Here is a 13,063-nt window from a genome sequence, read left to right as displayed (position 1 = left end):
TTTCCCATAAGAACAAATTTTCAGCTCAAGTTAACTTTAATTTTACATAGTACATATGTTGTCTTGGTCGCTGGTGAATTCTCCAAACCTGAATCCTTTGAGAACTCGATGTGATTGGGAACTCACTCACGAAGCAAGAGAGAATCTTCAGATGCACCATTTGGCTTGAAAACAATCTCACTGGAGGGGACGAGAGAGGTCAGACTCGGTGATGTGTGTTTGCTCGGTGGCAGGACACTGAGAAGTGAGCTGAAATACAGAGCAGCCATCCTTTTTCATGAATCTTTTGTCCTCAAAACCTCTAAAGGAATCCATATTTTATTCTTTCCTGCAAGTCACAGGGAATGTCAGCAGCCACGTTGTGAGGCCTTTTTTATCCTGAACTCAAACTTACTGCAACATAATGGATCAGTTTGGGTTTTCTTTGACAGTCTTCAGATGAATATATGTCCAGAAAATATAGTCTTGGTGTGAATGTACTGGAGTATATTGTCTATGTGCCCTGAAGGTCACGTGCTCACAAGAGGCTTTATTTGGCTGCCAGCTAAAAAAACCCCACAGCTTGAAGCAGAGCAGTGTGGGTTTGACATTCAGAGTTACGGAGCACCTGCTCCTTCCCATGCAAAAAAGACCATGAAGAAGAACAGAAGAAATAGCACAGGACACCCTGAAGCCACAGCGCTGAGTAGACGAGACTCTTGTTGCATTCCCAATCTTTTTTCACTAATAGGTTAGAAATTTTTTGTCCGCTGGATTATTACAGCAGAGGCTCTCCACCACTGAGCAAGGTCAGGCAGACAGGACGTTGAGACTGGGGAACACGCCCTTGACCAGGAAAATGGCCAACTTCCTCTCTGGCTTTCCTGTGGTACTTACTTGAATACTGACCCAAATGCAGCAGCAGGGTCTTTTAGAAGTCCTGTCAACAGGAATACAGAACCCAGTTTCACCAATGAGAAACCATGTCAGGGAGAGGAAGGCCAAAATAGCTAAAGGTGCCTGGCTGTCTTCAGAGTGCTAACCACTTAATGTATCATTGCATGTTCAAAAACATTTCTTTGTTCCTTAGGCTGAAGTTCTCTCTCACATCCAGATGCGCTGCTCTGCAGTTAACTATCCTCATAGTTCTGCTGACAGTTCGTGTGAATGCTGCCTAAGTTGCACCAGACAAAACTATCTTGGTGAGCTGGAAAAGCCATTGTAATTTCTGTGGACAGATGTCCTCCCCAGGCCCCAGCTGTGCTGGTGAAAGAGATACCCACCACTTGCTGCTCATTGCTACCTCCAGTTGAAGGCCACTGACCCTCAGGTCTGTTGGCTGAGCTAGGCATGTGAATGCTCACTTGTTCTTTTAGTGAAATGCCTAGTTACCAAAACCCTAGTATTTAAGCTATTCACCTCTAGTATAAGTTGGTAAGTGCTTACTTCAGCAGCTCTGCTAGCAAAGCTGTGGAAGCACTAAGTTTTGGAGGAGGGCCGGCTACCACTTCTCACCGGGTTAGCTGTTGGTAAGGGGAATGTCTGCTTGCAGTGCAAACGCTCGTTTGAGGATGAAATGAGGCAGCCGATGCTGCAGAGCCTGGCCTGTGTGGGATACTCATGGATCACATTGCTTCCTGATACCCGGCCACATCCCACCACAGACTGCTTGGACCTCAGAGGAGTTGGTATCACTTCCCATGGCTGAGCATCTACTAGAGCTCTCCTTGTCCTCCACCCTCAAGCATCTTTTTTGCTGTCAGTCACACAGATGCTGTGGGAGGTAGCCACAGGACTCAGAAGATCTGCTATTACTTTTCTGGAAAAAAACAGATCTGCTATTCAACCTGAATTCTTCCCTTCTGCTGAAAAAATAGCTCATGTAATTAAAGACTGCACAACGGTGCATATATACGAAAGGAACAAAATTAAAGTAGCACAGACAATTTTTGTTCTTCTACTTCCTAACCTTCCTGCCTGCCATTGTCACTTTAATATCATTTCAAAACAGAATATACGAATGTAATTCAATTACAGATTTCTAAGAGCAAAATGAAGGAGGGTACAAATTTCATCTCATCTAAACATACATTAACACTGACAAAGCCATGTATTTGCTCTATCTCAGGAAAAGCAAACAACTCTTTTGGCTGGTACTTCAAAATCTCAGTCAGATACCTAGCATGGAAAATCTCAGCCCCAACTGCTAAGGCTTAAGAAAATCACAGGGAAATAAGAACAATCTTCTAATAGAAAGGCACAGCTATGAGTCCCCCTTTGACAGTATTTCCACCCACTGTCTTATTTTTATATTAATTGTATATGATAGCAGTTTTGTGAAATACCACATTTAGACATTCTGAAGCCCATTAAAAATGTCAGACCTTTATGTATTTCAGGAGTCGTTCATTCCACCTAACCCAATGATGGAAAACTATCCTCACATGACAAAGCATGAGATACTCCTGTGTGTTCTCCCTCTGGGACCTCTTCCACCCCGTGGTCTTTCAAACTAGTTAGTTTTGATCTGGTGCTGCAAAATTTGAGAGGTGTTAAGGAACTTCTTATGACAGAGTAAATCAGGCCTAGGGATTTGGCCATGAAAGGTCTTCAGGGCTGCCGGTGCACTCAGGGCAGCTGAGCCTGGCTGTCCCCAGGGAGCACGGGCAGAGAAAACCTGCTGAGCCTCCTGCCTTCCCATCACCGGAAAGCATGGCCTAAAGTTTCCAAGGTGGGTGTGCTGGGCTGGCTTGGCTGCTGTGGTCAGGTTCAACTGCTGAAACCAGGAATGCCTTCCAGCTGTGGCACCAGGTGTGCGCTCCGGCCATGTGCTGGCTCCATCTGGGGGTGAGACCTGGGTGTTTGCTGCTAGTCTACTTTCAGGTGTGACGAGGAGAGGGGAGCATTGCTGCCTCACGAGCCTGCTGAACAGAAGACGCGAGGTATGTGCCCCAAGCCCGCTTCAGAGTGAGTGCCCCTCTGAAACCACTTCCTCCCTCTCCTCTTCCTCATCTCCCAGAGGCACGTCCAGCTCCGACACCCCCTCTGCCGCTCACACCTGTTGCTTGGAGAAAACCCACACCGCAACAGGAGCTTTGCAAATGTCGTAGCAACCGCTTGCTTGGCAGTGGTAAAAAAACAAGGAGCGGAGCTGGGTTTAATTTCAGGCTGTGAAGGAGCAGGAAGGGGCCCACGTCCTGGGGGTGGCGAGGTGACAGGAGGGAAATGGCAGTCACACGGAGCGTGGGGACGTGCTTGCTTTGAGGGCTGGCTGAGGGAAGGGAAAAACGGGGGGACAGAATATGAGCCCTCACAACAGATGAGGCGTGCCAACAGCTTTCATAGCAGGCTAGCGAGTTGAAAACACAATGCACAAGGCAACGTGAAAGAACGAGAAGCTTTGTGTTTTGTATGAATATTAAGCTTTGAATTAATAATGTTCTTTCTAACCTGCATTTCATTTTTAGTAATACACTGGTGCGCACAATGAGGAACGGGATCATGGCCAGGTCTGCGTGGAAGAGGACCTCAGGTTTCAGGCAAGGGGGGAGCTCGCAAAGGTGACGGAAAACCTTCATGGGGACTGCCTGGACAGTTCTGCTTGCGCATTTTCATTTGCTTGAATTTAAACTCCAGAATTAGTATGGCGGATACGAACCCACTGCCGTGAAACTGCAAAACAATTTCCCAGAACTGCTGTAGCTGAAGGAAGGTAATTTACAGCATAAATAGTAATTAAAACAAACTGTAAGTCATTAAAGTTGCTTGAACAGTCATCGCCATGAATGACTGTTTCAAGCAACACCAGATGTGCCTAGGTCCTTTGCTTCCATGGCCAGAGAGGGTTTTATTTCTCCACGTCCTGTTGCTCCTAGTCATACAATACATGTCATTTTAAACCGCCATTGATGTTTGTATTTTACCTTTGCTGCTGGGCCTTGGAGAAAAAAGAACACACAGAGATCAGAGGCCCAGTGCCTTATCTTGGAGGTGTAGCTACCTGGGGGCATAAAGCATGGATCCCACACATTGCCACACCCACAGCTGTAGGCAGAGATTCAGAAACAAGTATTTTTTTCCCCTGATGATCAGAGCTAATGGTGGTGGGATTTTAAATATTTTTTAAACTTGTTAGTTTTTATTAATTTCAGTAATACAGCAAATATATGTTGACGGTATGACATCTGTAATGAAAATTGCACTTTTGACACAAAATATAAAACAGCTAGGTACTGAGAAACACATGAAGACAAAATGAGAACTTGAGAAAAATTTACCATAAAGCCCGGGCAATGCCAAATGCAAAAGTGAAACACGGCCCCTACATCTTCACATCCTCTGTGACTCGCACCACATGTAACTCATAGGTAGTCGGTGACATAAAACTGAGTTCTGCTTCCTAGCTACACCTCTCTACGAGTGCCTATGACAGTGTTTAAAAAAGAAACAAAAGCAGAAAAACCAAACACGGTGATACATAAAGTGAAAGAGAAGGGATAACCTGCTTTCTGGTATGGCAAGACTGCGTTATAGAACTGCAAAGATATATTCCTTGGTTGATAGCACAAGGCATAAAAACCAGACGGTAACTTTTGTATCTTTTTTTTTCCTCCTTAATTTTATTCTGCGGCGCAATCCTGATGGCTCTGCTTCCGCGCCGCTCGGGACAGAGCAGCCAGGCGGCCGGGCCGGGCCCAGCGCCGCAGCGCCGCTCCTCCCCGCAGCCTCAGCCGGGGAAACGCGCCCCCAGCCCGCCCGGCGGCTCCGCGCAACCCGCCGGGGACTGCCGCGCTGCGGGGGCGGGCGGGGCCGGCGGCAGGCGGCGCTACAAGCTGCGCAGGCGGCCTCCCGCCGCCCTCTTCCGTCCCGGTGGCGCCGAAATTAAATCCCGCCGCCCGCCCGCCCGCGTCAGAGGCGACATGGTAAGCGGCGGCCGCGGCGGGGCCGGCTGCCTTCCTTCCTTCCCTCCCTCCCTCCTCCCTCCAGCGATGTGAGCCGTGGTGCCATGCCCGGGCCGGGCGGTTAATGAGGCCGCGGGGCTGCTGAGGGAACCGCGGGGCGGGCATGGCGGTGCCAGCGCCAGTCAGGGCTGCGGGGAGGGGGCGGAGCAAGCCGGCCGTTGCTGCGGGTAACGGTCGTCTGCGCCTTCCGTGCGGCCGCTGAGGGAGAGCGGCGGGAGCCGCCCGCCTGCCGGCGAGTTTTTGTGTCCGGCGGCCGCAAGGCAGCAGCAGGACTGCTGCTCCCCCTGCCCCGCTCCTCCCGGCGTGGGGAGGCGGTGCGGCTCCCGATAAACACCCACGACTCCGGGTCTGGGGATGTGTAGCGTTACCATGGCCTGGGCCATTTTTTTGTCTGGTTTCTTGAAGAGCAACGTAAATTTAAGTGGTACCTGGAAGAGCCGGCCCTGTAACTATAGCTTGGGGTGGGCACGGTGCCTGTTAGTCCCGCTGAGGCCCACAGGCACGCCGGGGGGAACGGGTGGCCGTAGCTGTCGGGGTAGCCGGGTGTGAACAGGCTGGGCCGCCCTTGTGCGGAGGTGGGTGCGAGCAGAAGGAATTGCCCCTGTGCCCAAGTGCGCCTAACAGCATTGCCTACCTGTGGCTACCTTATGTTGCGTGAGCGACAGCGAAATTGATAATGCGCCTGGTGTGTTTAGTATATGTGGTGTGGAACACCTGACAAAGAGGTAGGAGAGAGAAATCAACGTGAAAATTAATAAAACTTGTCTAGAAAACACATTGATTTGTTATCTCTCTCTGTCAGAGCGCTGGCGTGAAACTTGGTGCCTGAGGGCCGTAGCTGGTAAGCGCGTGCTTTCAGAAACGCTGCTTGAATTTCACATCGTACGTGTATGGGGTTTGTTCCTGTTGCTGCTGGCAGGGTTTGGGCTGTTTGGGAAGTAAGGAGAAAGAAGTTGAAGATCAGTGTGTTTTCTGTTCGTGCTCCTACTTGCTTGTACAAGTATTTGCGTCTCCAAGTTCTAATCTTGTGACATACTGATGTCATAGGAGACAGCTGTGATGTCAGTGCTGATGCAGGGCATCTGTGGCTAAAGCAGAAAAGAGGAGATTTTAGAAAATATTAATAGTGCTTTCATTAAATGTAATACTGAATTGCTTCTATTCGTGTCTCTGTGTTATTGTAGCTGCATAAGCTAGTTTTTCAATTCATTTTTTTGAAATCTAAATCAATCTGGCTGTTTTGCTCTTGACGCACATTTTAAATGTTATGCTGCCCTACTGTGTGATTTATTTAAGAAGGAAGGAGCAGTTAAGTAAAAAACAGTATCGACTCCCTTCTGTTGGGCCTTGGAAACAAACCCGCGTCATCTTTCTTAAAGCACCACGTTATTGGTCTACTCACTTCCATTGACTCAAGGGCAACAATATTTACACTTTTTTTTTTTTTAAAGGGAGACCTTTTTCTGCCAACCTCTTATTTTGCTCTTTCTATCCCCCTTTCAGTTTTCCTGTAGCCGCACACAGCAGCACGAGGTCTTGCAGCCTGCGAAGCAGGGAGTGGGGCAGGAGGAAGCATTCCTGATCCACCTTATGGCCACTGCTTTTGGGTTGTTGAGGACTATGCCAAATGCTTTTAATAAAACTCCAATTGTCTGTGAAATACTTTATATCCTAATTTTACTAGGGCATGTCAAAATAGTGTCTCTGAAAGTGATTAGAGGAGGATATTTCTCGGTTTTGTATTACTGGTAGCAGTTTGTGAGGAGTCATTTCTGCCTTTGCTTCTATTTCAATGCATGTTATTTACTGCTTGGTGACACAACTGCAGAGGCAAGAAATAAAAGAAACACAATTTTTAAAATGTGACCTTGAAATTATAAAGTTGGGTAGGAAACTTGAAGAAAGACATAGTACCTCAAAATGTGCTTTATCTCCTTAAAAAAACCCTAAATGGCTTATATCTCACACTACTGTATCTATATCACAAGATTAAAAAAAAAATTCTAAATAAAACCCCCCAAAAGTTATTCCTTCTTATCTTTTTTAAGGACTATTAAACATTTGGGTGAGTTGCTGAGAATTGGTGTAAACACACACTTTTAATCTAGTAAGGTAAAAGGGGGAACTGTATGGGTTCAGAAATACTGAGGCCTGAGCTGGATTAGGTTGTGTGAAAGGTTGGCTCCAAACTTAGAATATAGATGCATCAGTTTAATAGAGTGCAGGTGGATTAGCTTGGTGTAATGATTCTTTGGGAAGAAGTAGTGTATCTGAAAGTTTAGGGTTAGTGGCAAGGTATTTTAAAGGATTTTAAATGGCTGAATGGTGCTGTTGTGGTGGGTTTTTTTCCTGTTCTAGTCCAAGAAAAAAGGTCTGAGCTTTGAGGAGAAGAGAGTTCGCATGATGGAGATCTTTTTTGAAACAGTAAGTAACTTGTAATTGTCCTGCACTTATATCAGTGGGAAAACAGGTCCTAGAAGGAGCTTAACTGTAGATGTAGATGAACTCTGTATATTCTGCTATATATTTCACTGATGCCCTGTGTCATCAATGTATAAATTAGAGGGACAGAGCTTGATTCATGTAGCTTCTGATCAGGTGGCTTGTCCCCGGGTGGAGCCAAGGCATGAAGATATACAGGTGGTGTTAAATGCTTTGTGCGGTCCCTATTCAAATCTTGGTTTGAGTCTGTTACCCGAAGAGGGATAGCAAGAGATTAGGAAGTATCTCACTGCCATTTAGGGGAGGAGGAAGAAACTTGAGTGTTAGAAAAGATGAGAGCAGACCTGGAAGAGGTCGCTGGGGAGAAGAAACCTGGAGATCCAAAAGCAGAGCTGTGATTATATTGGTGACGTACGTAATTCACAATGTTTCACCCATTAAAAAAATCATGGTGACATTTGAGTACTTGAGCGATGTGGTGCATCTGATGCTGACAATCTAACCTTGGCTCCACCCTAAGGGGTTTACAGTCCAACTTCAGGCAACATACGGTGACTTTAGAGTACCAAAGAAAAGAACAGGGCTTGTTACAATTATAGTCTTTTTTTAAAAAAAAAATTCTCAGAATGTTCTAATTCTATTGAGGGATATGCAGCCTATTTTCCTAGCAAAACATAAACATGCACTGTATTTCCTACTTGCTTTTGTTGGCATTGATTTAGTGTAAAAACCACTCGGGCTTAGATGATGCTGTCATTTGGAGCTGAAGTGTCTTTTATGTTTTGCACAGAAAGATGTGTTCCAGTTGAAGGATATAGAGAAGATTGCTCCAAAAGAAAAAGGGATTAGTAAGTGTTTACAAAAAATATTTCTCTTGAGCCATTAATCATTTTTGGGACAGATCATACAGTGCAAAATTTCCTGGCTACAATTTTAGGTTTGTGACTGTAATACTAATGGAAAAAAATAGCTAGAAAGGGAGACTGGTCAATGGCAGGGGTGTAGCATTAAAAGTGGTATCAATAGCGTACTGCTACCTCTGTTTGCTAAGTTTGTGACTTATGTTAGGTGTTAGGGCCAAAATGGGAGACTACTGAAATGTCGCAGCTAACTTCCACTTAACCACTAAAACATAGGATGGGGCGTTTCCTTGGCTCTGAGATGCCTGACTTGCAGTGACTTTCAGTCTATGAAATTGTTATGTGTACTCAGGTAGTGCACAGAGGATTCAAATGTCTGTCTATAATGTCACGCATATCTTAAAACGCTAATCCAGATGCACATGGTCAATGTTCTGTTGAGTCTTCCCCCCCAAAAAAAAAAGGCTGGGCAGCTGTAAATGGAAGGGGTTTGTCTTTTCAGTGAAAGCCTTCCTGATGGAATCCATTGGTTTAGGATTAGGTCCAAGAGGATTTATCTTATGCTGTTGAGTTGTTTTATATGTTCCTCATCTGCTTCCTTCTATGTTCGTTGACAAAAGGGGGATGAAGCGTAGTGTTTGTGTAGTTGCCACTGCCCTTGACTAGCATATCTTTGTGGCACTGCAAGAGTAAATGAACTTGTTGAAGGAACTGCAGACACGTGAATATTGCAAAGCAGTGTTTTTCAGTTATGTCAGCAGCTCACAGAGGCACTCATGGGCCTCTGAAAAGATGTGATGCTGCCTTGATCAGTTTGTCAATGCATATGTTTAACTGTAATTTGCAGGAAGAGGATGCAAAACAGTAAATACAAGCTGTGGAATTTCATATTTAAAAATCTGAGGTGTAGAGTTTCTAAAACCATTAACACCTTTGAATAGTCCAAATTCATCCTGCCTCTGAATATGAAGGCATTTAGCCACACAACCCAAGCCCCAGTTACTCTGAAAAGAAAAACGTCTAGCCTGTGGAAATGCCCCCATACTGGCATCTAGCCAATAGCTTCCGAAAGATTGGATGTTCCTGATCTGGGATCCCCTTAGACTTGAAATTGAAAGTCAGACACTGAAAAACATTAATTAGCTCAAAAGTCTTTATATTTGCAACACTTGAGGATAATAATAACAATGACTTTGCTTTGTTGAATAGGTATCGTTTTTAAAATGATGAATTATACCACACATTTGCTAGAAAATGAGCAATTATGTTCAGAAATGTTTTGGATGTTCTGACTGCAGACGACTTTCTGTTTTAGAACTGAATATAATCAAAAGTAAAATCTGCCCCTCCTGAGTCTGTAGACAGATGGCTTTCATGCCTCTGCTGCTGTTTAATGCTTTGATAAGCATTACAAAGTGAAATGTAATTACACTCCTAATCAAGAAATTATAAGTTAATTCATGTTAGAATTAAGATTGCAAGACAACTTCTCAAGTACCCTCTCATGAGTTTGTTCTGGTATTGTGCTGTAATATGCATGTATATTTTATGATACTCATGAGCAGTGCTTTACAAACATCTGGTGGTAGACTGTATAGAATAGCAGTCTTTATGTATAAACTGCTGATTTTGAAGGGATTCATTCCTTCAAGTGAATCATCAGGCATGGTGTCCTCTGGAAATTGTCCAGCTAGCTGACATTATGGTCAAAATATTCATACAGATGATTGTAGATGATGGCTTATGGTATTCATAACTCTCCATAGTTTAGATGCTATGCAGTTCTAATTTGATATTTTTGCTTTTCTTAGCCTCGATGTCAGTGAAAGAGATTCTGCAAAGCTTAGTTGATGATGGCATGGTGGACACTGATAGAATTGGAACTTCTAATTATTTCTGGGCTTTTCCAAGTAAAGCTCTTCATGCCAGGAAGCGTAAATTGGAAGAGTTGGAGTCTCAGGTAAATCTGTTTTAAGAAAAATACTTGTTTACCTTGAATGGGTTTGCTTTTTCCTTATACCCTCTTTTCATTCTTTTTCATATTGTGCTCTCTTACCTATGCATATATGTGTGTGTGCACACACAGATTTTGCTATAGGAATCATCTGGCACGTGTGGTATGACATTCTTTCTCATTGTCTTGCTATCACTTCAGAAGTTTTGGAGGTTGTTCTTGTTGGAGCTTGAGCAGGCTTCTTGTCTGTTTGCTGCTGAAAGCATGTTATTCATGATGCAAAACATTGTTTAAGGACTTCCTCTAAATATTTAGGCAGCATATGCTTTTATGTGTCTCCTATATAATGTAGGCCGTCATGTGGTAATGATCTAAAAGCCATGAGAGGACTGAAATGGATATCCCAAGTAAATGTGGCAATGGTTTCTACTTAGGGCCATCGGGCTTTCCGATCTGCTTTTATTGGTAGCTTAATTTGTGAGCACTTGTGTAATCCCATATTGCACTTTTATTAGGAGAGAAGAGCAAATTGATCATGATCTTCTGCAGAAGAGCAAGGCACCTTTTGTTGCAACACTGCTGTTCTATTGATCTGATTCTTTCCTACTTTTTAGGAACTGTCTTTCTTGCTTCTTTTAATTGGAGCGGGAAAGCACCTATTCATCAGTTTATTTGCAACTGGAATACATGATAACAAGATCAATAAACTAGATTTATGGTCTGATTGTACCACAATACTGCCAACTTTTCCCATGCTTATTTAGCATTCTGTCCATTCATCAAAGAATTATTTGAATTAATGCAAAATTATTGGTAGCATCTGAACAATTTAACAGATGTTATTTTCTTCAGGCATAGCTCTGGTGTCATCGTTGCTATCTTATGCACATAGAGCATTGTCAACTTCAGCTACTTCTTTAAAGCTCCAAATTAATTATATAAAACCATGCTTTTTTCCCCAACATAAATTGAAAAAGCAGTTTGTGCATCTGAAGACTTTTCACCAAAGCAGATTAGCCTGATCAATGCAGCTGAAATTGCTTGTTTATACATTGAGTGTAGCATGACCAGCTGAGAGGCAAACTTGTCACTTATCCCTTCCTATGCTGTCATTGCTTGTAAATCTCAGTTATTACTAAACTGAAAGAGTTCAGTCCACTGTTCTCTTTTAACCGACATAAGATCATTTCCCTTTGCCCTGAACATTTTCATTACTGGCTTGGGTGCTCTGGATGGCTATCTTGAAGGCATTTTGTGTGTCTGCTTCTGTGGATCTGGCAGAGGGAGGAGAGTACTGGTACTCTGTTGCATGCCTGATGCATCTGCTGCAGTTTCCAAGATCAAGAGTAAGACTTGCTAGAACTTTCGCTTCCTTTCTCCTTATTCACTAGTTCACACCATTTCTATGAGCAAGTGATGCATTCAGGGGTCTGTGGCAGTAAGGAGAAAGTACTGCAGTCCTTCCTGTCATTAACAGGAACTGTGCATTGACAACCTTCCAGGCAGGTGCTTTGGATGAGTTGGAAAGTGCCGCTTGAGATAGCTCTTGCGGTACTGTATGGGTCATCAAAATTATTAACTTTAATTTCAGGTTCTACCAGTGACTTGTTCTGTGTTTTGACTAACTTTCTCAGCATCTCACATGACCTATTAGTATCATGGATATAAATGGTACCTTGTGTTTTCTGAGACTTGGTTAATATTAAGTTTGTCCCATTGACAATATTGTCTGCTCCTTTACACCGGACATTAAAAACTGCCTCGATTTAACTGGATACGCTTGTACTATTTTCAGGTGTGGACTTAAAGTCTGGCGTGACTGGGCTTAAATTGATTTTTATTGTCTGGTAGTAACAATGCACTGATTCCTACTCCGGTGAAGTTTAGTTTGTCTGAAACAGGAGATCAATTTAACTCTGCACTGACCTGGAACTGAGTTTCCTAGTAAAGTTACACAACTTATTAGCATATTCACCCAAATTTTAGACTAGGCTACTTACTCTGCCAGAACATAAATGCCAGCTGAGCAATTGAACGAATATATGCCAAAACTCCTGCTTTGTTCACCAGATGCCCTGGTGCCACTGTCGTCTTGAGTGCAAATTATTTGCTCTTGGATGCTTTCTAGTTTTGCTCATGCTGCATATTATAGTCAAGCAGTTGAATGAAGGAGTTGATATTTCTTGTCTTTGCCCTTGGGCCCAGTCCCATCATGAATTTTAAAGATAATTGATCAAGCAGGTCTCTGGCATACCCTGATGAATATCTTCCTTGGAATGTCTTGCAGAATCTGCCTAATGTGCTCTACCGTAAGTATCCATGGGTTACCTACAAACATATGCTGCACTACTTTAAATGTACTGTTGCATTATTAAACTTAAACCCATCTATTATTATGGCATTATAATAGGCATGCAGCTATTGTATTGTAATGTAATTTTATGGTTATTTCTGTGTAGGAAATAAACTGTGTTGATATAAACAGTTTTGCAATATAAAACTGTTCCAGTTGAAAGAAGTAGTTTTGTTACCAGACCCTTATTTGCAAACCCAGTCCTGCTCTTAACATATGGGCTTACTGATACAAGAGCTCTCTTTAGACCATGTTATGAGTCCTTAAATATACTTATATTCATTATCTTGTTTTTCTGATGAGAATGCAAATGTTTCAGCGTTTCAGGGAAAAACACTTTCACTAGCTGAAAATAACTTCTCTGTTGACACAGTGGAAAGAGGTGGCGTTTTCAATGAATACCTCTCTGAACGTTTTTACAAGATGATAACAGATTCTGTCTGAGAGTTCAAATTAGCTATTTTAGTGTTTGTATTCTTCTTGATGTGAACACGTACACATTTTCTTAAAGGTT

At 43.4% G+C, this 13,063-nt stretch overlaps 1 protein-coding gene across 2 annotated transcripts in view; it reads left to right on the top strand.

Moving 5' to 3' along the window:
• The first annotated feature begins 4,752 nt into the window (after nucleotides 1–4,752).
• Nucleotides 4,753–13,063, top strand: part of MND1 (meiotic nuclear divisions 1) — a 42,311-nt gene continuing 34,000 nt past the window's right edge. The window contains exons 1-4 of one of the 2 annotated variants that reach the window (XM_054825620.1): nucleotides 4,753–4,901; nucleotides 7,299–7,364; nucleotides 8,173–8,230; nucleotides 10,054–10,202. In XM_054825620.1, coding sequence (XP_054681595.1) covers nucleotides 4,899–4,901; nucleotides 7,299–7,364; nucleotides 8,173–8,230; nucleotides 10,054–10,202 — 276 coding nt within the window. In that variant the 5' untranslated portion in view covers nucleotides 4,753–4,898. Of the gene's footprint in view, nucleotides 4,902–5,477; nucleotides 5,666–7,298; nucleotides 7,365–8,172; nucleotides 8,231–10,053; nucleotides 10,203–13,063 lie in introns of those variants that run through there. The other variant, XM_054825619.1, reaches the window with a different exon arrangement.

The sequence above is a fragment of the Grus americana genome, chromosome 4, assembly GCF_028858705.1.
Source record: "Grus americana isolate bGruAme1 chromosome 4, bGruAme1.mat, whole genome shotgun sequence".
Classification (NCBI taxonomy): Eukaryota; Metazoa; Chordata; class Aves; order Gruiformes; family Gruidae; genus Grus; species Grus americana.
The sequence above is the reverse complement of the archived record's forward strand: the minus strand, read 5'-3'. Positions and strand labels throughout refer to the sequence as shown.